Source organism: Botryllus schlosseri, chromosome 3 (assembly GCF_051294905.1).
Source record: "Botryllus schlosseri isolate E-star chromosome 3, Bs_hap1, whole genome shotgun sequence".
Taxonomy (NCBI): domain Eukaryota; kingdom Metazoa; phylum Chordata; class Ascidiacea; order Stolidobranchia; family Styelidae; genus Botryllus; species Botryllus schlosseri.
In genome coordinates this window covers 17,982,125-18,002,057 of record NC_137238.1, presented here as the reverse complement: position 1 = coordinate 18,002,057, position 19,933 = coordinate 17,982,125, and the positions used below count along the sequence as shown (strand labels likewise).

General features: G+C 40.6%; 1 protein-coding gene across 6 annotated transcripts in view; it reads left to right on the top strand.

The window, feature by feature from the left end:
* Positions 1 to 19,933, top strand: part of LOC145434981 (cytosolic phospholipase A2-like) — a 96,464-nt gene that overhangs the window by 56,641 nt on the left and 19,890 nt on the right. For 4 of the 6 annotated variants that reach the window (XM_080312218.1, XM_080312217.1, XM_080312221.1 and 1 more), the window contains exons 13-20: positions 2,131 to 2,269; positions 3,199 to 3,261; positions 4,593 to 4,785; positions 5,349 to 5,454; positions 6,663 to 6,844; positions 7,601 to 7,787; positions 8,876 to 9,027; positions 9,404 to 10,677. In XM_080312218.1, coding sequence (XP_080168344.1) covers positions 2,131 to 2,269; positions 3,199 to 3,261; positions 4,593 to 4,785; positions 5,349 to 5,454; positions 6,663 to 6,844; positions 7,601 to 7,787; positions 8,876 to 9,027; positions 9,404 to 9,568 — 1,187 coding nt within the window. In that variant the 3' untranslated portion in view covers positions 9,569 to 10,677. Of the gene's footprint in view, positions 1 to 2,130; positions 2,270 to 3,198; positions 3,262 to 4,592; positions 4,786 to 5,348; positions 5,455 to 6,662; positions 6,845 to 7,600; positions 7,788 to 8,875; positions 9,028 to 9,403; positions 10,678 to 19,933 lie in introns of those variants that run through there. The other 2 variants (XM_080312220.1, XR_013913659.1) reach the window with 2 other exon arrangements.

Genomic DNA, 19,933 nt, shown 5'->3' with positions numbered 1-19,933 from the left:
AAATCGAAAAAGTTGCAAAATGTTGCAAAAGGTTGCATGAAACAAATGGACAAAAGTTGCAAAAAGTTACACTAAAAGATTCCTTCAAACAGCTTAAAACAGCATTCTACATATCTTACTAGTATTTAGGAAGCTGCCGGAAGCTGTAAAATTAAGCTGCAGAAGTTGCAAAAACTTGCCCTAGTCATTACTGTTGTCTTGTTAGTGAAATTGTAATGAAAACTGGTGGTAGACCTCGCGTGACTGATGCATTTTCGTTAATTACACCGATTCGAAATATCATTGGTCATTCTGCGGTAGTCACGAATATGCACCCTGCAGTTTCCAAATTGGTCGATTCCGATAAATTGCTACTAGTATGAGACCCATCAACACAACCTGCCCATCATAATTACTTGAGCACGTTCTTATCTCCATTTTCCACTTCTACCTGAGGTAAATTTTGAAATGTCTTTGAAATTGCTGCATCTGCTTGTAATCGAGTTCAAATTTTGGGCGCGATTCTAGTTCTACCTGAGTGCAGCATCGCTGACTAACGATTGTTTGATATTTATTGCTGTAAGCATTGTATGCGCCTGTTGGACATTGAGAACTAGCCTATGTTTATGTGTACAAAGCTGGAGATTTATTGGTAGTAAATGAAGTTCATAATGGTTGTATAATATTTCAAATTAGTACCTCAGCTTGAGGTTCTAGTAAGTGAGAATATCTCGCATTTTGATATCGGCAGACAACATCGACGATATCGGTATTGTATTCGAAATTCGGAGATCATCCCGGGCGCCGTTCTTCGTACTAGCTCGTTGAAATAATCCTATGAGATTAAATAGTCAAACATCTGACTTTTGTAGGATATCACCAGTACGGATGGTGTGAACGTGTGAGGTTCACGTTCTGTGTGTGAACCTCAGAAATTTAAAGGTTCACGCTCACAAACGAACCTTGGTAGGTTCTGGACTGTGAACCTTTTTAATATATTACAATTTTTCATGTCATTATAACATCTTTGCTTGAAATTCTTTGCATTTCAACTTCGGACAACTCTATGCATGGCGCTGGCAGCATAAAAATAATCAACACTAAACGAGCATGAACCTTGACAAACTCAAATATTTCGCTTTCTTTGTTACAAAATTTCGCTCGAAATATGCAGCTTCCCGTTTGTGAATATTTATAGTGACTCTCTGCTGTGAGCATGACCCGCAATAACACAACATCGAGAACGAAATACGCCACATTTTGGGAGTCAGCGAATGATGCTTATTCAAACAATCAGTGAAATTGAAATAAAGAAGACTTCATCGTTGTCTAATGTAAAAGATCTAGCCGGCGTACCGGCGTACTGGATCTATCTTGATTTGATATGCTCATTGTATCATAGAAACCAAATCTATGCGATTGAGGTGTTGGCCACTGTATAACCCATACAGATGATACAATATTTCGAACATATCAAATCACGATAGATCCAGTACGCCGGTACGCCGGCTAGAATTTTTTACATTAGACAAAGGTGATGTCTTCTTTATAACAATTTCACTGATTGTTTGAATAAGCATCATTTGCTGACTCCCCAAATGTGGCGTATTTCGTTCTCGATGTTGTGTTATTGCGGGTCATGCTCACAGCAGAGAGTCACTATAAATATTCACAAACGGAAAGCTGCATATTTCAAGCGAAATTTTGTAACAAAGCAAGTAAAATTCTTGAGTTTGTCAAGGTTCATGCTCGCTTATTGTTGAATATTTTGTTTATGGGGTAATATCGGTTGCAAGTACAGAAACCCGTTTTACACTCTGCTCAATACCAATGTAGCAATAGTCAGACGCCGAATACATTGTGCGGCCTGGCCTAGACCGTTAGGCGTATGCCTATGTTCCCTTGTAAGTCGCCGTCGAAATTGTTAGCAAAGCGACAGAAGATATTGATTTTAATAGAGCATTTGATTGCTCAGGTTGATACATTTGGTGACGTTTAAAACGTCAGCAAGTACTTTATCAAACATTGTGGCTTATGTGGTCTGAAATGTAGGGTTGGGATTGACGATGTGACGTCACAAGGTTCAAGTTCACGCGATCCCTAATCACCAGGATAATATACCTGATATAAACTTATCACATAATTTGACAGCTCAAATGTCGATGTCGAAAGAGAAATCTCCGCACGATGAGAATTCTGATGACGAAATGGACGAGGAGGAAGAAGATGAGGACGAAGAGGAATTCGAGGATGCGATTGATGACGTTGCGATCTTAAACGAGGCGAAACAGTGAGTATCTCGTATCCGCAAACCATACGCATTGCGGCCTTGCTATAAAATTGCTGATGCAATATGCTTTCGGGGTTGTCAAGTTGGTATAGAACTTCGCAGGTACTGAAAGCATAAAGTTCGAGTTAAACTTCTTATGTATGCCTACATATATTTCATATACGTTTACTCGTTTTGCTGTAGTGGTATGTAAACATATAAAGTATATACATATTATATATGGGTGGTCAAAATAGTCAGCGCTGCTACTCACGTAGAAGTAGAAGCAACGCTACAAATCTATGTTCATTAATCAGTAGATAGCAATATCAAAGATATGTCAGAACTATTTAAATATAAGTTAGAAATAAATATCTTAGTATAAGTCAAGTATGTAGTATGAAAATGTAGATTTGGGCGATGGGTCGCATATACCAGTAGCAGTTAACGTTCTACATGGGTGCAAGTATCGAGAATATATTCTGTTTAATGGCAGTTTCCCTCCTAAGGCTAATACAAACATACCCCGAAACTTATTTCTACATGACAAAATGCAAAGTGTAAAAAAGTAAGTAGCTGTTCCTGAAAATTAGGAAGTAGAAGCGGATGTAGTCTAAAACACAAGCACTTGACTAAGTGGCAAGTGTTTCGGAGTACACGGAAAACATATAAGTACTTTATTGTTGATCACTTCTGCATATATGTCGCCATACAAATATAGCGATCTTTGTGCCAATGATATTGTCAGCTTAGTGGAACTTCTGTTATTTTCTTTACAATCTCTCGCCGCATTTGCTGGTAAACAGAAGGCAAAATATTTGGTATGGATTTGATCGTCGTATTTTCTCAGTGTAATGAGTTTTATTAGTCATTTAAGGCACTTATATATATCTAATAATTTAAAACGAACGTGTCCTACAAGGTATTACCCACCGTACCTTTACGTATAGAAAGGGGAGACGACACACATGGGTAACTGGTGTTACATTGACGCCTCATAAAGAAGACAAAAGGTTTGTTGGTACCGTCGTTTTAACATCAGCACCGGTTGCGTAGAATCCTACACTGCACAGTGCGCACTTCTTTGAATCATTTCATTTACATAAAACGTTTTCGTTACCTATCATACGCAAAGGAGCTATATAGTTTATAAAATTCAGTTTTAATAGGGTCAGTTTTATTCAGTTCGGTTTACTAACTCTCATTTGGTGTTTTTCTTTCATAACAGGGCTGTATGTTTGGTATTTACGTATTTTGCTGTATATTTGATGTCAATTTTTAAATACAAATACAGGAATGAATATTACGACGGAGATGTCGCCAAAGTAGTCAGCGTTAGTACTCAAATAGAAGTAGCGGTAACGCGGCAACTGGCATTTTGGGTTTATATATCTGTATATATGGCTCCAAAGTGGTCAGTGCATCACCGACCATGAACCTCACCGCACGTCACTGCCACCATCACACTCCTTGTCGTCACCTGGTAACATCGCATGCCTTTACCAGCACGATTTTATGTGTGACTGGAATATAATTTTCCAATATCCGGTAATTATATCCAGTGATGGTTGAAGTAGCCACCGTTCCTACCCAAGTAGAAGTATATGTAACGTCGTCAATTAAATTCAAATACAATAAATAGAGATTTCCACGACGTAGACAACCTAGTTAAAATGAGACTAGGGAAGAACTTCGGAAAAATACGCGAGAAAGTAATTTTGAAAAGTATATTTGCTGAGACATCATATACGGTACCTTTAGCGTGCATTCGGAGATGAACTATTTCCGGAATTGAAGAAACGCAAAATAACCAATCTCTTTACAAATATAGGTACAAGAATAAATTCAAAACTACTCCAAGTGGTCTCAAAACTATACCCAAGTGGTAAGTTTCAACATGCAGCCATGGCTGAAGGCTTGCGTACTACTATCGGTTAATATGAATTGGCGACTTTCGAAATTTCAATATGTTTCTCCATTGCTAACTCAAGATGACTGACGTCACTGCAAATAGGTAGAATCCTCAAAAATATATATATTCAGGTACCGTGATACCGCAAAGTTTAGCCCATTTGTATTGACTATTTCACTCATGAAGATGACGCAAATATTTCCACAGTTTATAAAGTAGATAGCTTTGCATGATGATCTGCTCAAAGAAGTGGAAGTAGATCAGAGGCATAACACTTGAGCGAGTAGTTCACTTAGGCAACACGCACTTGAAAAGAAAAGCACTCCGTACCGCCTCTGGTTCTAGTAAATGTAATCATCACATATCAAAAGATGTTCGGTTACTTCATTCGTATGCATTTTCACACCATCATGGCGATTTATCTCATTCTAGGGCCACGCAAAAACGCGGGAGCATTTTCAGTCTCGGCGGATGGCTACCATGGGGAAAGGGAAACGTACAGGACGACGCGGCGAATCCGAAATCCCGCACTAACAACCCGGACGGCAACAAAAACGGAAAGCAGAAAAAGTCTCTCCTGAACACTTTCGTTTCCAACATGTTCAATTCGTATGCGATAATGCAAGTGAGTCACATGATGTATTCGAGAGTAGGGTCGTCCGGAACGGATGTGATCACTGATCAATCAGTGACGAAGTGTTTGTAATCTCTCGGAGTACTCGATTGAGTTTTGCCTACATTCGATACTTGTTTTTAGCCAATTTCTGCTACAATTTGACCAGTATTTAGGGGACAAACTGCTTTATTTTTACGCTTTGGATTCTGAAAAGTATAAAGAGGTGTTGTGATAAGATAGCATCACTGTAGGAAATCGTCATGAGAACCGCGCGTATATCTAGCTATCAGAGTAACTGCTGAATATATTGTCCGACATATTAGGCACATCTATTTGCAGCGTTATTGGTCATTTTACGTTAGTCGCGTAGTTGCATCATGCAATTTCGAAAGCAGCCATCATCCATTAACTTTCAACAGTAGGCAAATCATTGACCAAACCCACTTTTCGAAAATAATCTTGACACGTTTTGTATATTGCTACTACTACTTGTTGTTTAGTAGAAATTTACGCCGTTCATTCCCCTTGAATAGAAGCGATGCCAACTTTGACCAGCTCTGTTTGCATTCAAGACTCGCGAATTCAGAGCGGGAAAGATTCTCAACTACATGAGGGGACTGTCGCTCAATAATACCTACCCTATTTCTCCATTTTCTTCAACTCAACCGATTGCGGAAGGTAACTATTGAAGTTCCAGCCAGACTTGTATAAACTACTGCATTGTTAATATACGCATTTAGATATGGAACTACTCACTAAGCCATTAGATAGTTAACTGCCTACCGAGTATAGATTGGTATAGTTTTTTACAAGTCGGACACCAGCCGTAAAGCTGAGGATTGATTGGGTTTCAATTTGAAGATTGGATCTTGGAAGTTTTGCGCGGAGTTTACCGACAAGATAGCGTAATGGTGGATCGTAAGGTCGCGAGTTCTATTCCCGACAGGGTCGGGCTAAAGACCTGATTAGTAACACTGGTATCTATGGCTTTTCCGCTTGGTCCTCAGCATTACCGGGATAGTGTGAAGATTGGACGGGCCGTACGAGGCTATATCTGCTGCTACCTTGTCCAGCGGCATATGCACGCATGGTAGACATATGCACAGATCGTGTGTATGTATATCATGAGTCGGTGTTATGCCGCAAAAGCATCAAGGGCAAAAATACACTACGTCCTAATCCTATTCCTATACTTCACAAATCGCAACGGACAATATGTTCACTGTGCGGTGAATGCGGTCAACCAAATCCACAAATAATTTTTTCGCTCTGACGTAATAAGTATAGTAAATTGGATCAAATTTCGATGCGTCTTTGAAGTAAATTTATAATCGAATTTGGAATTACGCTTGGGAGTGATATGAAATGTTATCGGGATTTTGATTGGAACTCACCATACGTTACCAGATTGGTAACAACTTTCGGGGAAATAACAAAATAAAAGTACGAGTGCCATTGCTGCACCCGTCTACACACGCTAATATTTAACATCGGATCGTCAATGTATCTATTTTAATCGGAGGCATCGTTGTCCTTCATGCGCCACGCTCTTGTTGTGAAGTGACGGCATTAATGTAAATACGAATTCGTCAGTAAAACCGGTTGTTTATCAGCTGATTTATGAAATAAAATCGGTTGTATGGTATAATTGAGTGACAGAAAGCGTGTACCCTATAGTCGTACTTTTCACCGCTGCAACACTTTCGGCTGTAGGTTCAAGTCCGACCGAGCTCAACTTGACTCTACTGCGGTAATCGTCAGCAACTAGTAGAGGATTCCAATAGCGCATCGACGTTTTGTCGTTCTCTAGCTCCGAGAGTCTGTACAAAACCATATCTGCAAATCATTTCAAATTCCGTCACTATAATCAGTATATTGACTTTTAGTGGACGAATTCAAACACATCGGGGAGGCGATGGAGTGCTTCAGGAAAAAGGTCCATCTCGTCGATTCTGGACTGACCTTCAACAGTCCGTATCCCCCGATTTTACGACCGCAGCGTGCGGTCGATCTTATCATCAGCTTCGATTTCAGCGCGCGACCATCTGATGATCACCAGCCTTTCAAGGTAAAATGAAAACAAATGCTCCGTACCTATTGGACTTTTTGGTTGTATTAAGACAAGCATCGCCTCTCTGAACGCTGGGCGATGCGAAGCCCCAGCGGTACACCATCACTGTCCAATCACTCTTACTACCCAGGACGAGTATGGCCGCCAGGCCTTGATAGTCTGACCGGGGTCTGAGGCCGCTTCGACGGGCCAGTATCTCGGGACACAAGTATGGTGGCGGAGGGATCAGTGGCCGCAGACGCCCCCTCTAAAGCCTGCTTGGGCCGACCGTTTGAGCCTGTAACAGTAGAGAAATATGAAGAAAACGAATCAACCTATGGGTGCTTTGTGTCCAATGACACAAAGGGCCCTATTACGGGCGCTTGTGGCACATATGTGCTGTGGTGAAATTCTGCAGTACTTGTCACAAGCGTCACGGTGGGCGGTTTACTGCGGTTCATTCAGACCCCTAAAAAATAAAAAATAAAAATAATAAGATGATCTCATGGCAGCCCGGGCCACAAATATTTCAAACTTGTTAATGGCACCACTAACACACGGATGTTGCCAATGTAGTCGGCGTTTCTGATCAACTATAAGGAAAGTAACGATTTCCAAGACATGTCCTAACTACTTCAAGTGGAAGAAGAGAAGAGAAGATTTCAAAAGTATTCCAAAGTCTAGCTCGGGATGCGTTCGGCTCCAGTCATTTTTCAATTCTCGCATAAGAAGTAATGCGCGACTCATTGCATTCTTCAACATATCTACTTACAGGAGATATTGCTGGCCGAGAAATGGGCTCGACTCCACAACTTACCTTTCCCGAAAATCGATCCGACTGTGTACGACAAAGAAGGAATGAAACCGTGCTACGTATTTCGTGACACTGATAACGAACGGGCACCCGTGATCGTCCACTTCGTGTTGACGAACCAGTCATTCCAACAATTCTCTAAGCCAGGTATGTTTATAATCATGTTAGCGACCTCCATCCATCACGTCTTCAAGAATAGAAATAGTAACTATAGCTGAAGCTGACACGCATTCAATCTATTTTGATAATCATTGGAGATGCTAGCACCCAAGGGGTCAGGGTATTCTTAATGGTATAGACACAAAATGAAGTATTACAATTTTGAAGATTCCGTGAAGCCTGGAGACGAAGTGTTCATTTGCAGCGCAAACTCATAATCCGCTTTGAACTGAATGGTTATGAACCTAGCACGATGTTGACTAATCTGCAACCCTCTTTCAATACTGTGCCGCGAAAATAAACTTCGAAAACTACGCTGGCCATGTCATTGAAATTTACATTAAATGAACGTTAAATGTGCCCAACGACTAATATACACGTGAGAAGTAATTATCGTTAATATATGCTTTCCGACGTGTGAAGCAGCTAATATAGCAGCCTGCACAATGTGCACATGTTTTAAATGTCGAATTATAGGCGGGTTTTCATGAAGCTGCGGGCTGCCAACATGCTCAAAGAATCACAACTATTGGGCAGGATAATTCACTGCAATTTAGTGACTGTATTTACTGCCAATTGTAGAGCAGTAACTCAACAACGGGGTGTGTATGATATTTAGTTTTCCGTAAATCCTAATGAATTTACCGCCGCGCTCAAGAATGAGATTGAAAGGTGAGGATAAAGGTTTTTCTCGTCCTGCACATGAGAGATCATTGAGCGAAAAAAGGCGACGTAAGACATGCGCTTTTTAATGTATCATTCATGGACTGGAGCAATGAAAAACAAGGCGATTAAATATGTGTAAACAATGTTGAAAATAATGGCATTTTAACAGCGTGGTAATGTACCCGATACCCCTAGCTACGCGCTTCTGGAACAGTGTGGTTACTGGGAAAGACTGTGTATATAGAGAGTTCGAATTTACGCTAAAATCACATCCTTTGTAGGAAATTATATATATTAGCTATGTCAATATCACGATAATTATAGTTCTGATTTTAAAAACGTATACTTAGATTTGCGAAATGACTCCCATAGCTGTTCCATTAAATTAACGTTAATCAATCAAATTGCAGGTGTTCCAAGATCACCGGGAGACAAGAGCGGAAAGTTTAAAATATTTGATGATCCGAAGACACCGTACTCTACATATAACTTTCAATATTCAAACAAAGCATTCGATAATCTACAGAAGTTGGTGGAATACAACACTTTGCTTCATATCGAGGTATGGAGAAAATATACTACGTTTCTATGATGCGGCAGCTATTTAGCTTGGTCGTTATGACATTTTCACTCACAAAAGTAATCCAAACCAATCCATCAACTATATTTTGTTTACGAAGGCCCAAGTGTAAACACTTAGTAGTTTGGGAAAAAAAAACTATCACGTAGAACAGGAAGTAGCCTGAAAACTGGAATAAGTGGTGCGAGTAGGCGAAACCTAGTTGGGTACTCCAAAATGTAGAAATACTCCGTTTATGACTAGCTCTATCAATCTGACGGGTGAGTTGGCGAATATAGAATTCTAGTTTGACATCAAAAACTGTGGAAATGAGTCCCAATTTAATGCGATATTCACGGTCCTCTAAAACATCTTTCAGACAATCAAGGAAGAAATCAAACACTGCGTCACTCTGCGCCGCCATTCAAAGGTGAGATGCTCGATAACGCTGAACGACATCAGAGGCTCGCGGCATCTCAGCGCGAAAGGACGCAAGGTTTTAGAGAAGACCATCGAAGAAAACGGATCTGTCTCTCTCGACTAACTTACGTCGATGAGTGGTTGAACTTTGCGATTCATTGTTGTTTGCAAACGAACTGTGCGGTTGTCCGATACCTTGTTACTATTTCTTTTTATCAATGTCGCTGACGAAATGCAGATTATTTCTGCAATTATTTCCGCCGATAACGCGAATTCTGTTAATAGTCGCAGTTGACAGTCGCAGCTGCAAACGTCGCTTCAAAATGCAAAGAAAAACTAGTAACAGTCAGAAATGACTGCTTTACTAATATGAAACATGAAACTCTCGAACTCCACGCGTAGCGTTTTCTACGATTACTTCAATTTGCGTTCGAACGAATTACAAACGACAGTCCGTGAGATATGAGGAATGGATTTTCATTCAAGCAGGGGATCTTAAACCTTTGTAGCATAGATTGCCATTTTGACGATATTAAAATTAAAATGAATTGATTATAAATTATTACTTTTACCTTGTGTAAATGTTATCTTAAGCGGGTGTTAAAGACTTCTCTGAGCTCTACCGATTCTGATATAGGTGTATTGTAAACTGATTTCAAAGTCGTATACTCTGTTTCTGTTATTGTGTTTTCATCTCAACTAAACCAACTCAGTTGAGGATGGTGGCCCAGTTAACATCGATCCTATAGCTGCAAGTGATACGGCTATACGGGGTCAAGATAACGGAAAAGTTGCCGGTGGGGTAGTGACGTTACAGACGTATGTAACAGCGTAATGAAATCATCAGCAATAATTTAGCGGTATTCTGCTATCATCGATGGTGTTGAAACAAATCCTTGACCTTGAAATGAAATCATCAATATTTTTATTGGGTTTTCTTGGAACCCCCACATCTAGCGGACATCGGTTTAAGACCCCGGCATCAGAGCGATATCATTATGTTATGATACGTGAAATTGGTGTGATAGGGCACAGTATGCGTAATATCAGAAGCGGAACGCTGGTGTAAGAATACTAGAACAAGACAGTTGGCTGCATGAGTTGCTTTGAATATTTTCATAATTACGAGATTTTAAAATATATAATGTGTGGGAAAGTTAGATGTGTTTCCAGTGAACAATTGATATTATTGTTTTTCGTGTTGTGTTTTGGAACAAGTATGATATATTTCAAGATCGTTTGTTATAACTGGATGTCGGAGCGAGGAACTAGTAAGGGTAGAATAGGCAGAACCGAATGATGACAACGCCGTTTACCGACTTTATTGCAGTAGTCAGTTAGTGGGAGTTATTAAGTGGTAATTCATGTTAGGAGCGACCGGTTCCTTATAGCTATATTACGTAGCACTGATTTGTAAGCTCTGGTGTGATGGTCCACGGCAGAATGATATGTTCTCGGTTCTCACGCTGTATTGTAGTTGATAACAGCCTTCTGCGTTGCAGCGGCGTAAGGCTCCCGTCGATAAAATGGATCCCATACAAACTACACAGTAAATACCCGGGTATTCAATATGTAGCAGGCCATATATTTACCAGATTTCCACCGTTGCGTAGTGGTGTTCCTGTTGAACTGGGAGATTTAGTAGTCGGGAATAGCAGTTGTACGAACTAGAGAAAAAGCTATAGGCCAAGACCGACTGAGTGCGATAGGTTTAATATGACTTGGTGATATCGGTGAGTCAGAGCATGGAATATGTACCGTTAGTTGGCTGAAATGCAGATAACTACTTTCCATTAATAACATTACGAGCTCATATGTATCCAAGGGTATGACAATGTACCCCTCCAGGGGTGTCTAGCTTTTTCATAAGCGGGCTGGTTTTAGTTATTGCGGTGAAACCGTAGGTCGAAAATGGTCTTTATAGAATAGTTTAGTTACAGCAACCATCTGACTACGAATTGGCAACGGTTATGTCGAGACAGATCAATAAAATTCGTTATCGCGTTATGCATGGCAAATAGTGATGTCCGTATTCCTGAGGTAAGTCGCAAAGACGAAAAAAATATTTTCGGGTTATGTCACAAATTATCTCAAAAATATTCACGCGCAAAGTCAGAAGATGCATAGTCGAATGGTTTTGTCTGTACTTTAGGCTTAGTTCAAACACATTCCTGTATAAGTTTACTTAGAAACTAGGGATGATGTGGACGTGATGTTCGCGTTCTGTGTGTGAACCTCGGAAATTGAGAGGTTCACGTTCACAAACTAACCTTGGTAGGCTCTGCACTGTGAACCTTTTCCACGTATTACAATTTTAACCTCAATAAAACATAGTTGGTTGAAATTTATTGCATTTCAACTGCGGGTCACTCTATGAATGGCGCTGGCAGCATAAGACATCAACATCTTGACAATCTCAAAAATTTTACCGGCTTTGTTACAAAAGTTTTCTCGACATATCCAGCTTTCTGTTTGTGAATATTTAGTGACTCTCTTGTGTGAGCTTGACCCGCAATCACACAACATCAAGAGCGAAATACGCATACGCTGCATGTAGGGAATCAGCGAATGATGCTGATTCAACCAATCAGTGAAATTGATATCATTGTCTGATGTAAAAAAATCTAGCAAGCGTGCGGGGTCCATCTCAATTTCAAATGGTTATTGTATCATAAAAACTAAATCCGTGCGACTGGGGTGTTGACTACTGCTGTATAACTTGTTAATGGGGTAAAAGTCGTTTTACACTATACTCAACATCAACATAGCACCACTTACAAACTCATTGGGAATCAAATATATTTAAACACTGGACGCTTTTCCATAAGCGCCGGTACTTAATCGTCCAGCTTGCTACCAACAATGCATCTGCTCATGGTGATCACGCAAATTTGCTTAGCTGGAGATAGCAGTAGTTCGGGGCTTGGTCGTACACGCCAAGGTGGTTTAGATACCGCGTTAAACGGAAGATGTTCATTGTTCAGTCATGAAATTTATTTCAAAATCGGGCCTAGTGTATTCTATTTCTTTAGGTTCAGGACATAGGGCATGTACGACATATTTGCTTCATAACATCGGCTGACAACTATATAAAGGTCGATCTCGGCGTGACTGCTGGAGCGTGAAGTTGCTATTGAAATTTCAATAAATTGCAGCTCCATTACGGTGGCGTTCTGAAGAAAACGGCTGCGGCCAAAATTATTCTCGTTTTGCCCTACAATTTGAGACCACATCATTTTTAGAATGCAGTTACTCTTTAACGAGCGTAGTGCTGGTATCAAAACGTCACGCCCCGTCACTGTTTTATTGCTGTACAATGTCTAGTCTACTTTAGCAATGGCATGGATGACTTTGCACATCCACACAAAATGTCGGTTCCTTGCGACGGCTACAACCGAACCATTCGATAGTTTTCGGAGCCGGAGCAGTGGTATCAATGAGCTCCGGAGCTGGATCCGGAGCTAATTTGTGATAAAAGAGAGCTCCGGAGATTTTAGAATGCTCCAGAGCCCATTGCAAATCGTCCGTATGCTCATACTACATGTTTTATCAAATGTATTTACCCAATTATGGCATAATTAGAAAACGTATGACAACATAAGACTGTTTTTTAAGGCATTTGTTTAAAATACTATATAAAACATGCTTCAAACAAGGTGTTTTGAAACACCGTTTGTTTTAAATGCAACCCTAGCCATATCTATCACCGATGAGATGGCCTTTTTCTGGTGGAAACTGTTGTGTGTTTCTTCACACTTGCGAAGCCGCGTCAGGCTGATATGCGACCCACGTTTTCACGCGTCGTCACTCTTCAATAGCAGGAGCAATACGCTTCAATGCCCGACTGTGGACATAGTTTAACGAAATGACTTTATACAAATCTCGTGCGATCTTACAGAGCTATCGTAAGGCATAACAGTCCTTGTGTGAATATGGTGGGTATTCATACTTGAGCACGTAGGCGCGGTATGGCGAATCAGTAATGGATCGAAGGCGAAGGCAGGTATTTTCGCCAACAGTTTTAATATTAGCGTACGGCTGCGGTTTCAAAATATTGTTGTTGTCTGAAAATAAGCTATTCTCCTGTGCCCGTCATTACTATTCCTCACTAGCTGAAACACCTTCGGCGATGGCAACGACATTCCATCGAAGGAGAATAATCTGATATCGACGGGCAAATTGCTTATGACGTGCCATGGCCCAGACACTGCCAAGACAACGAAGCTTACAAAACGGCTTATGGCTTCCCCGCAAGATCAAGCTTTACAAGGAGATGGTATTTCATCTAGTACCGTGTCTAGCTACCCCCAATATCAATTTCTTAGTCGCTGTAAAGAGTTGTCAGGTATCGTGCTCAGCTCATAGTTTACAATAAATGAAATTGATGATTATGATATTTTTTGTTGCATTTGTATTTATTTAATAAAATATCAATTATTTTGTGGTAACTGTACCCGTCGGCCATGTTAGAGAGCATAGTATTATGACGTCAAAGTGCTGCCCATTTTGTCTCGATAGTGCGTTTTGTGACCCGCGGCCGCTGCGAAATTTGAGTAGACGACCATTGTTTTAAACAGTCTTGAAACGTTTCATATAATTATGCCATAATTGTGTAATACTTTCGAACAAACAAGTTGTATGAGTTTATGAACGATTTTCCCCCGACCTAGTCAACGTATACGGTATGGAAAGGTAGGAACCCTCAAAATCGTCGTCGGTTCAACAGTTATATCGAGTAGATATAGATCATTTGTTCCTGCAGAATGGATGTTCCGATGATGATGATGACAGCCGACCGTAACAATGGTGCAGAACGATGTAGTTCTGGTTAAAGATATCTTAGACCAGGGTTGGGCGCCTTTTTCGTCAAAGGAGTCATATTTAACCTATATGTTTTCAATTGTCAATGTGAATCTACTGCGACGTCACTATTAAAGACTAGTGTCGTCATGGTTAAAAACAGCAATGTATAACATGATTTAAACATGTTTGTCTTAAAATAATTTTTCTTTCAAATGCAGCTCAATGTACGACCATCCCTTGCTGCCTTTCTTCGAATGTCCTTTTTATTAACAGCCCCCTGCTGTGCACTGCGCAGGTGCACTCAATCGCGATTCACCCAGTCTCTCACATCGTGAGTGGTGCTGTTGCGTCGTGATTCGTGATTCATTAACTAAATTTGTGTCGGCTTCAGGACTTGAAAAGAGATTGGCATTCAGTATTCCGTGTTTAGCGTATGAAATGCCCGAAAGAAGTGTATGGTAGCTGCCCACCGCAAGCTGAAAGAAAATCCTTCAAAGACTACATACAGTCAATTGACTACGATAAGGATATACCATTGTTTTAAACTTTTGTTAGACTGATTTTTAAATTTGTAGCAGATATCAGCAGTTATATTAAGGCATTGGTCACTACCAATACGTGAGCATTTTATCGCACGAAACGTCAAGAATAATTTCAAGATAGAAGTCAATTTCTTCACGACAGCTATCGGGAAAAGCAAGTAATATTCGAAATGCCAGATTTAACCCGAGGCTGGTTCCGAGATGTGTTGCCTCAATTTATATCGGGTATCTTTTTACATTTGAGGGTGCATCCGTACCTCACATTTTCTCATTTGGGGAGTGAGTTACGGTACTCTGAATTCGTGGTAAGTTCGAGATCCTCAAAATTCATGTCATTCTGTAATTGTGTTGGTCAATAAATGATTGGTCAAGACTGCACCCTTAACCATGACTAATTAGTGTGACGCGTATATGCACGACTGCACGTATTTACTATTGTCATTCTAGGAGCCGACTTAGGAGCGGGTATATTGTATTGTTAAGCGTAGAAACCAAGTACGCGTATGTACATAGTACGCAGATGTGATATGAAACATAGTATTTGTAAATTTACAATAAGGATGCAATCCTGGTATCCGCTTATCTTTTCAATCACAATTGTTACATAAAGTATCTGGTAGTAACACTGCAATTCATGAGGTCCACAGTACTGTGTATATTAGGGTTGTCCAAAATTTGGAAAATCTTACGAATCCTCCGTTGTAATGTCTTATTCTATAGATTATTGATAAAAAACGACACTGAGCCTGAAAGAAGCTCACAGGAAGGCCGTTAGGATTTCGTGCAAAGCGTTTGAAGATAGCTGCCGAAGAATGGGCGTGCCACCGACCATAGAACGGCGAGAAGACTAGCAATCACTAAACCACGGCTCTTGATTGGCTAATCGGCTATGCTTCAATGACCACGACAGCAGCAGCTTGCTGTGTACGTGATCGAGGAGACTGCTACCGGCGGCAATTCTGAAGGCGTATTGTATGTAGGTGGACAGATAATGATGTAGGATTTATTCAGGGTATGTTGAGGTACGAAATACATGATGGACAAACAAAACGCCTAAAGCATGACCGCTTTATTGTGGAGGGAACCGCCGTAGCCTATATGCCTTGTTTTCAACGAGAGAGAAAGCATAGGCGTTTATGCAAGTAGCGACGGATTCTTAGTTTCAGAAAGAATATATCGTTATTGAATACAAATATAAAGCTTAACAATGACACCATTTGTGTGATCTTATTGGGCTCAGGTTGTAGTACATAGTTGAAGTTTTGAAAGTTCTAAGGATCGGCTGAATCAGCGGGTTATGCTTGGCACTTGTCAGATGCTTGCATCAAAATGTATTCACTTGCAAGTGTTGTCAAAGTCCTTGATGATGACGCAGAAAAGACCACATACTATGCTTGACATGATATGTAATAGTCCTTAATAATCGCGCAGAAAAGGGGTGTAAAGATAGGCACAGACAATGCTGCATAGTGCATAGCATCCAGCATAGTTGGTACATCATATCAAGCATAATCTGTGCTTGCATTTAAACCTCGTTTCTGCTGCATCTTTAGCGACTTTGAAAACACTAACAAGTGAATTCAATTTGCTGTAAACATCTGATAAGTGCCAAGCCTAACCGTCTGATTCAGCCTATCCCTAGACCTTTCGAAAACTTCAATTATGTACTACAACCTGAGCCCAATAAGATCACACAAATTATAGGGCCATTGTTAAGCTTTATCTTTGTATTCAATAATGATATAGCCTTTCTGAAACTAGGAATCCGTCGCCATTTGCATAAGCGCCTATGCTTTCTCTCTCGTTGAAAACAAGGCATATAGGCTACGGTGGTTCCCTTCACAATAAAGCGGTCATGCTTTAGACGTTTTTGTTTGTTAATAATGTATTTCGTACCCCAACATACCGTGAATCAATCCTAAATCATTATCTGTCCACCTACATACAATGCGCCTTCAGAATTGCCGCCGGTAGCAGTCTCCTCGATCAGGTACACAGCAAGCTGCTGCTGTCGTGGTCATTGAAGCATAGCTGATTATCCAATCAAGAATCGTGGTTTCGTGATTGCTAGTCCTCTCGCTGTTCTATGGTCGGTGGCACGCCCATTCTTCAGCAGCTACTTTCAAACGCTTTGCACGAAATCTTAACGGCCTTCCTGTGAGCTTCTTTCAGGCTCAGTGTCGTTTTTTATCAATAATCTATAGAATGAGACATTACAACGGAGGATTCGTAAGATTTTCCAAATTATGGACAACCCTAGTGTATATGCATGTTCTCCAGACACCAGAACGTATGAAGTTGCTTCATATACAATACTCAATACTACCAACATTGCAAATACGGTGCGATAGTTATTAATAATTAATTTTCTTTCCACGTGACCTTAATCAAAAGTTAGTTATAGAAACCTACTGTAACACGGATGCGTCAAGAGTGATTTGCCAATGTTAAAAATATGGATATAGCTACACCAACATCTGACAGATTACATCCCAATAAGAAGGGCTGCGTCTTCATACTGGGTAATCATCTCACAGATAATTCCGATACTCATCGCGAATATGCAGGAAAGACAGCTAAGCTATGGAAAGAGACAATTGGGTGTCAGCTATTCGATGACAAGATTCATATAGACTTAAGTAGCAATCAACTTGATGAAGCATTTCAAAGGCTCTCCACTATGGATGCTTCAGAGATTGCTTACCTGGTGGTCGTCATTATAGCAAAAGGATATAACTCACATCATGACAAAGAAACAAGCTACAACAACAACAACAACAACAGCACCCTTTACGACTTACTACGTCATCATCTTAAACAGCTATATTCTTGGGTGACCACGGGCACGACATATAAGCAATCAATACATTGCGCAGACGGATCGAGATATTTCGAAAAAGACATGTTTTCCTGTTTCTATAATGACAACCCAAACTGGAAAGGGAAGCCAAAGTTTTTTATTTTGAATTATTGTAGATTTGCGGGTGATGAATGTCACCTGGAGTACGAGAAGGACTCGCCTCAAGTTTTAAAAAGATCCCGATTTTTACCAAGGCGAAGGCGCCAAGTAGAAAAAACCGTACGGATGCCAACCATTAGTGATATTGTTACAGTACATGGTTCATCACCGCATTTGATCGATAATATCAATGCTGTAATCGCTGATAACAGACGTGACAAGTCTGTCCTCGAAATGCTTACCATACTGAATTATCGGATGAAAACTGACTTAAAAGAGACAAGCATATTTGAATCAAGCCTGGGATTGGATTTTTGGTTGTATCAAAGTAACGCCTCAGCTCAAAACGAGTCATGTCGTGATAATAGCCCCCAGAATGACGTGACAGATGGTCAGCAATCATCGATGAAGGATGCACGCCTAATCCAAACAGTTCTGCAAGATGTTTCCGAGGAGGGTCTGAAGGCTCTGCTAAGTGGCAATGACCCTGGCGAAGAAGGCCTGGTTGAGTTGCAGCGTGGATTGGAACGTAAAAGAGCAGATAGGTGTCGTCGCACGCCAATTCCACCGCCCCGGGTAACCCGGTGCAGAACAAAGGGATGTGTTTTGATAATCTGTAACGCTCTGAAAGTAGGAAACAAATCGCATGAGCTTGAACGTAATATGATGAAAAGCTTGTGGGTAGACATATTCGGGTGTGAGTTATTCAAGGAAGAGGGTCATCTGGATAAAACAGACGTTGAGATGAAGGAGCTCTTTACTGAGCTGTCTACAACTCCCAGCAGAGATGACTTCGAGTTTGTAGTGGTCATAGTGAGCACTCACGGAGGTTTAGAGAAACCGAAAGCGACTGGCATTCATGCTCCACGTCCATATTTCCTGGGATGTAACGGTAAACGCGTTTATGAGCGAGAGGTACTTGACCTCTTCATGCAAAAGGAGTCCAAATGGAATGGAAAAGAAAAACTTTTCATCTTGGATTATTGCCGTGGTGACTATACGGATAGAGGGGTTAAGCCTACTGATGCTTTTGTGGAGAGTGAGCCCGAATATTTGGAATCTGATTTATCCGAAGAGGATGCCATGCCACCGTACACGTACACTTCTACCATCGTGGACGATAGTATTGTCATGCACGCGACGCAAGAAAAACATGTAGCACTAGAAAAAACGCTAATTCCTGCTGTCGCAAAAGTGTTCCATGACAGGTGGAAGGACAAATCCGTTTTGGAGATGCTGACCATGGTGAACTACAAAATAAAGCAACAAAATGCGCATTTGCAAGTTATGAGCGTTTTTAAATCAACCCTTACCGAGGATTTTCGCATCACTCCACCGGCATGCAGAGGTAGCCAAAATAGCAATTAATGCTACGCGTCCTCAAGTGACGACAACGTTGCAACATCCTATACTCTAGTAAAGATGGTGCTTTGTAAAGTATAGTCGCATTTTCTGATGAAATCAGACAATCTAATAATTTTCTGGACTTATTCGTTGTCAAATGCCTTCGTGCCAGTGTAACCATTACTTGATGACTCTTGCCACTTTGATAAAATGACTTGACTTGACTCGGCGTTCAGAAACGTGGATTGACTCGTGACTCGGGCCAAAATTTACGAGTCAATTTCAAGTCATCAACTAATCGGTGTCGATAAAATGGCTGCATCTTGCATATGTTCGAATTATCGCGATACGCTCGCCATTACTTGATGACTCGAGTAACTTTGATAAAATGACTTGACTTGACTCGGCGTTCAGAAACGTGGATTGACTCGTTACTTGGGCTACAATTTACGAGTCAATTTCAAGTCATCAAGTAATCGGTGTCGATAAAAACGGCTGCATCTTGCATACGTTCGGATTCTTCGCGATACGCTGGTGGTGTGACCTGTGACGGTGATCAATCATTCAATGATTGTGCGTTTTACTGAAACTCCATCGTTCTGTCACATATATATTTTGATCGCGAACGAAGTGATCGGAGCTTACAGCTTACGTTGTCGTAAAGTAGTAGTAAAGTACTATATATCTCTGTTGTATAGACTGCTCATTGTGCTCGGTGCTCACCTGAACCAATCCTCATGTCTTATTCAAATAGAATTGCAATATAGTTTGTAAGCTTATATTAGCCTATACTCTTCACCCATTGGATCACTTGGTGCAGGTTTAAATTGTATCGCATGGA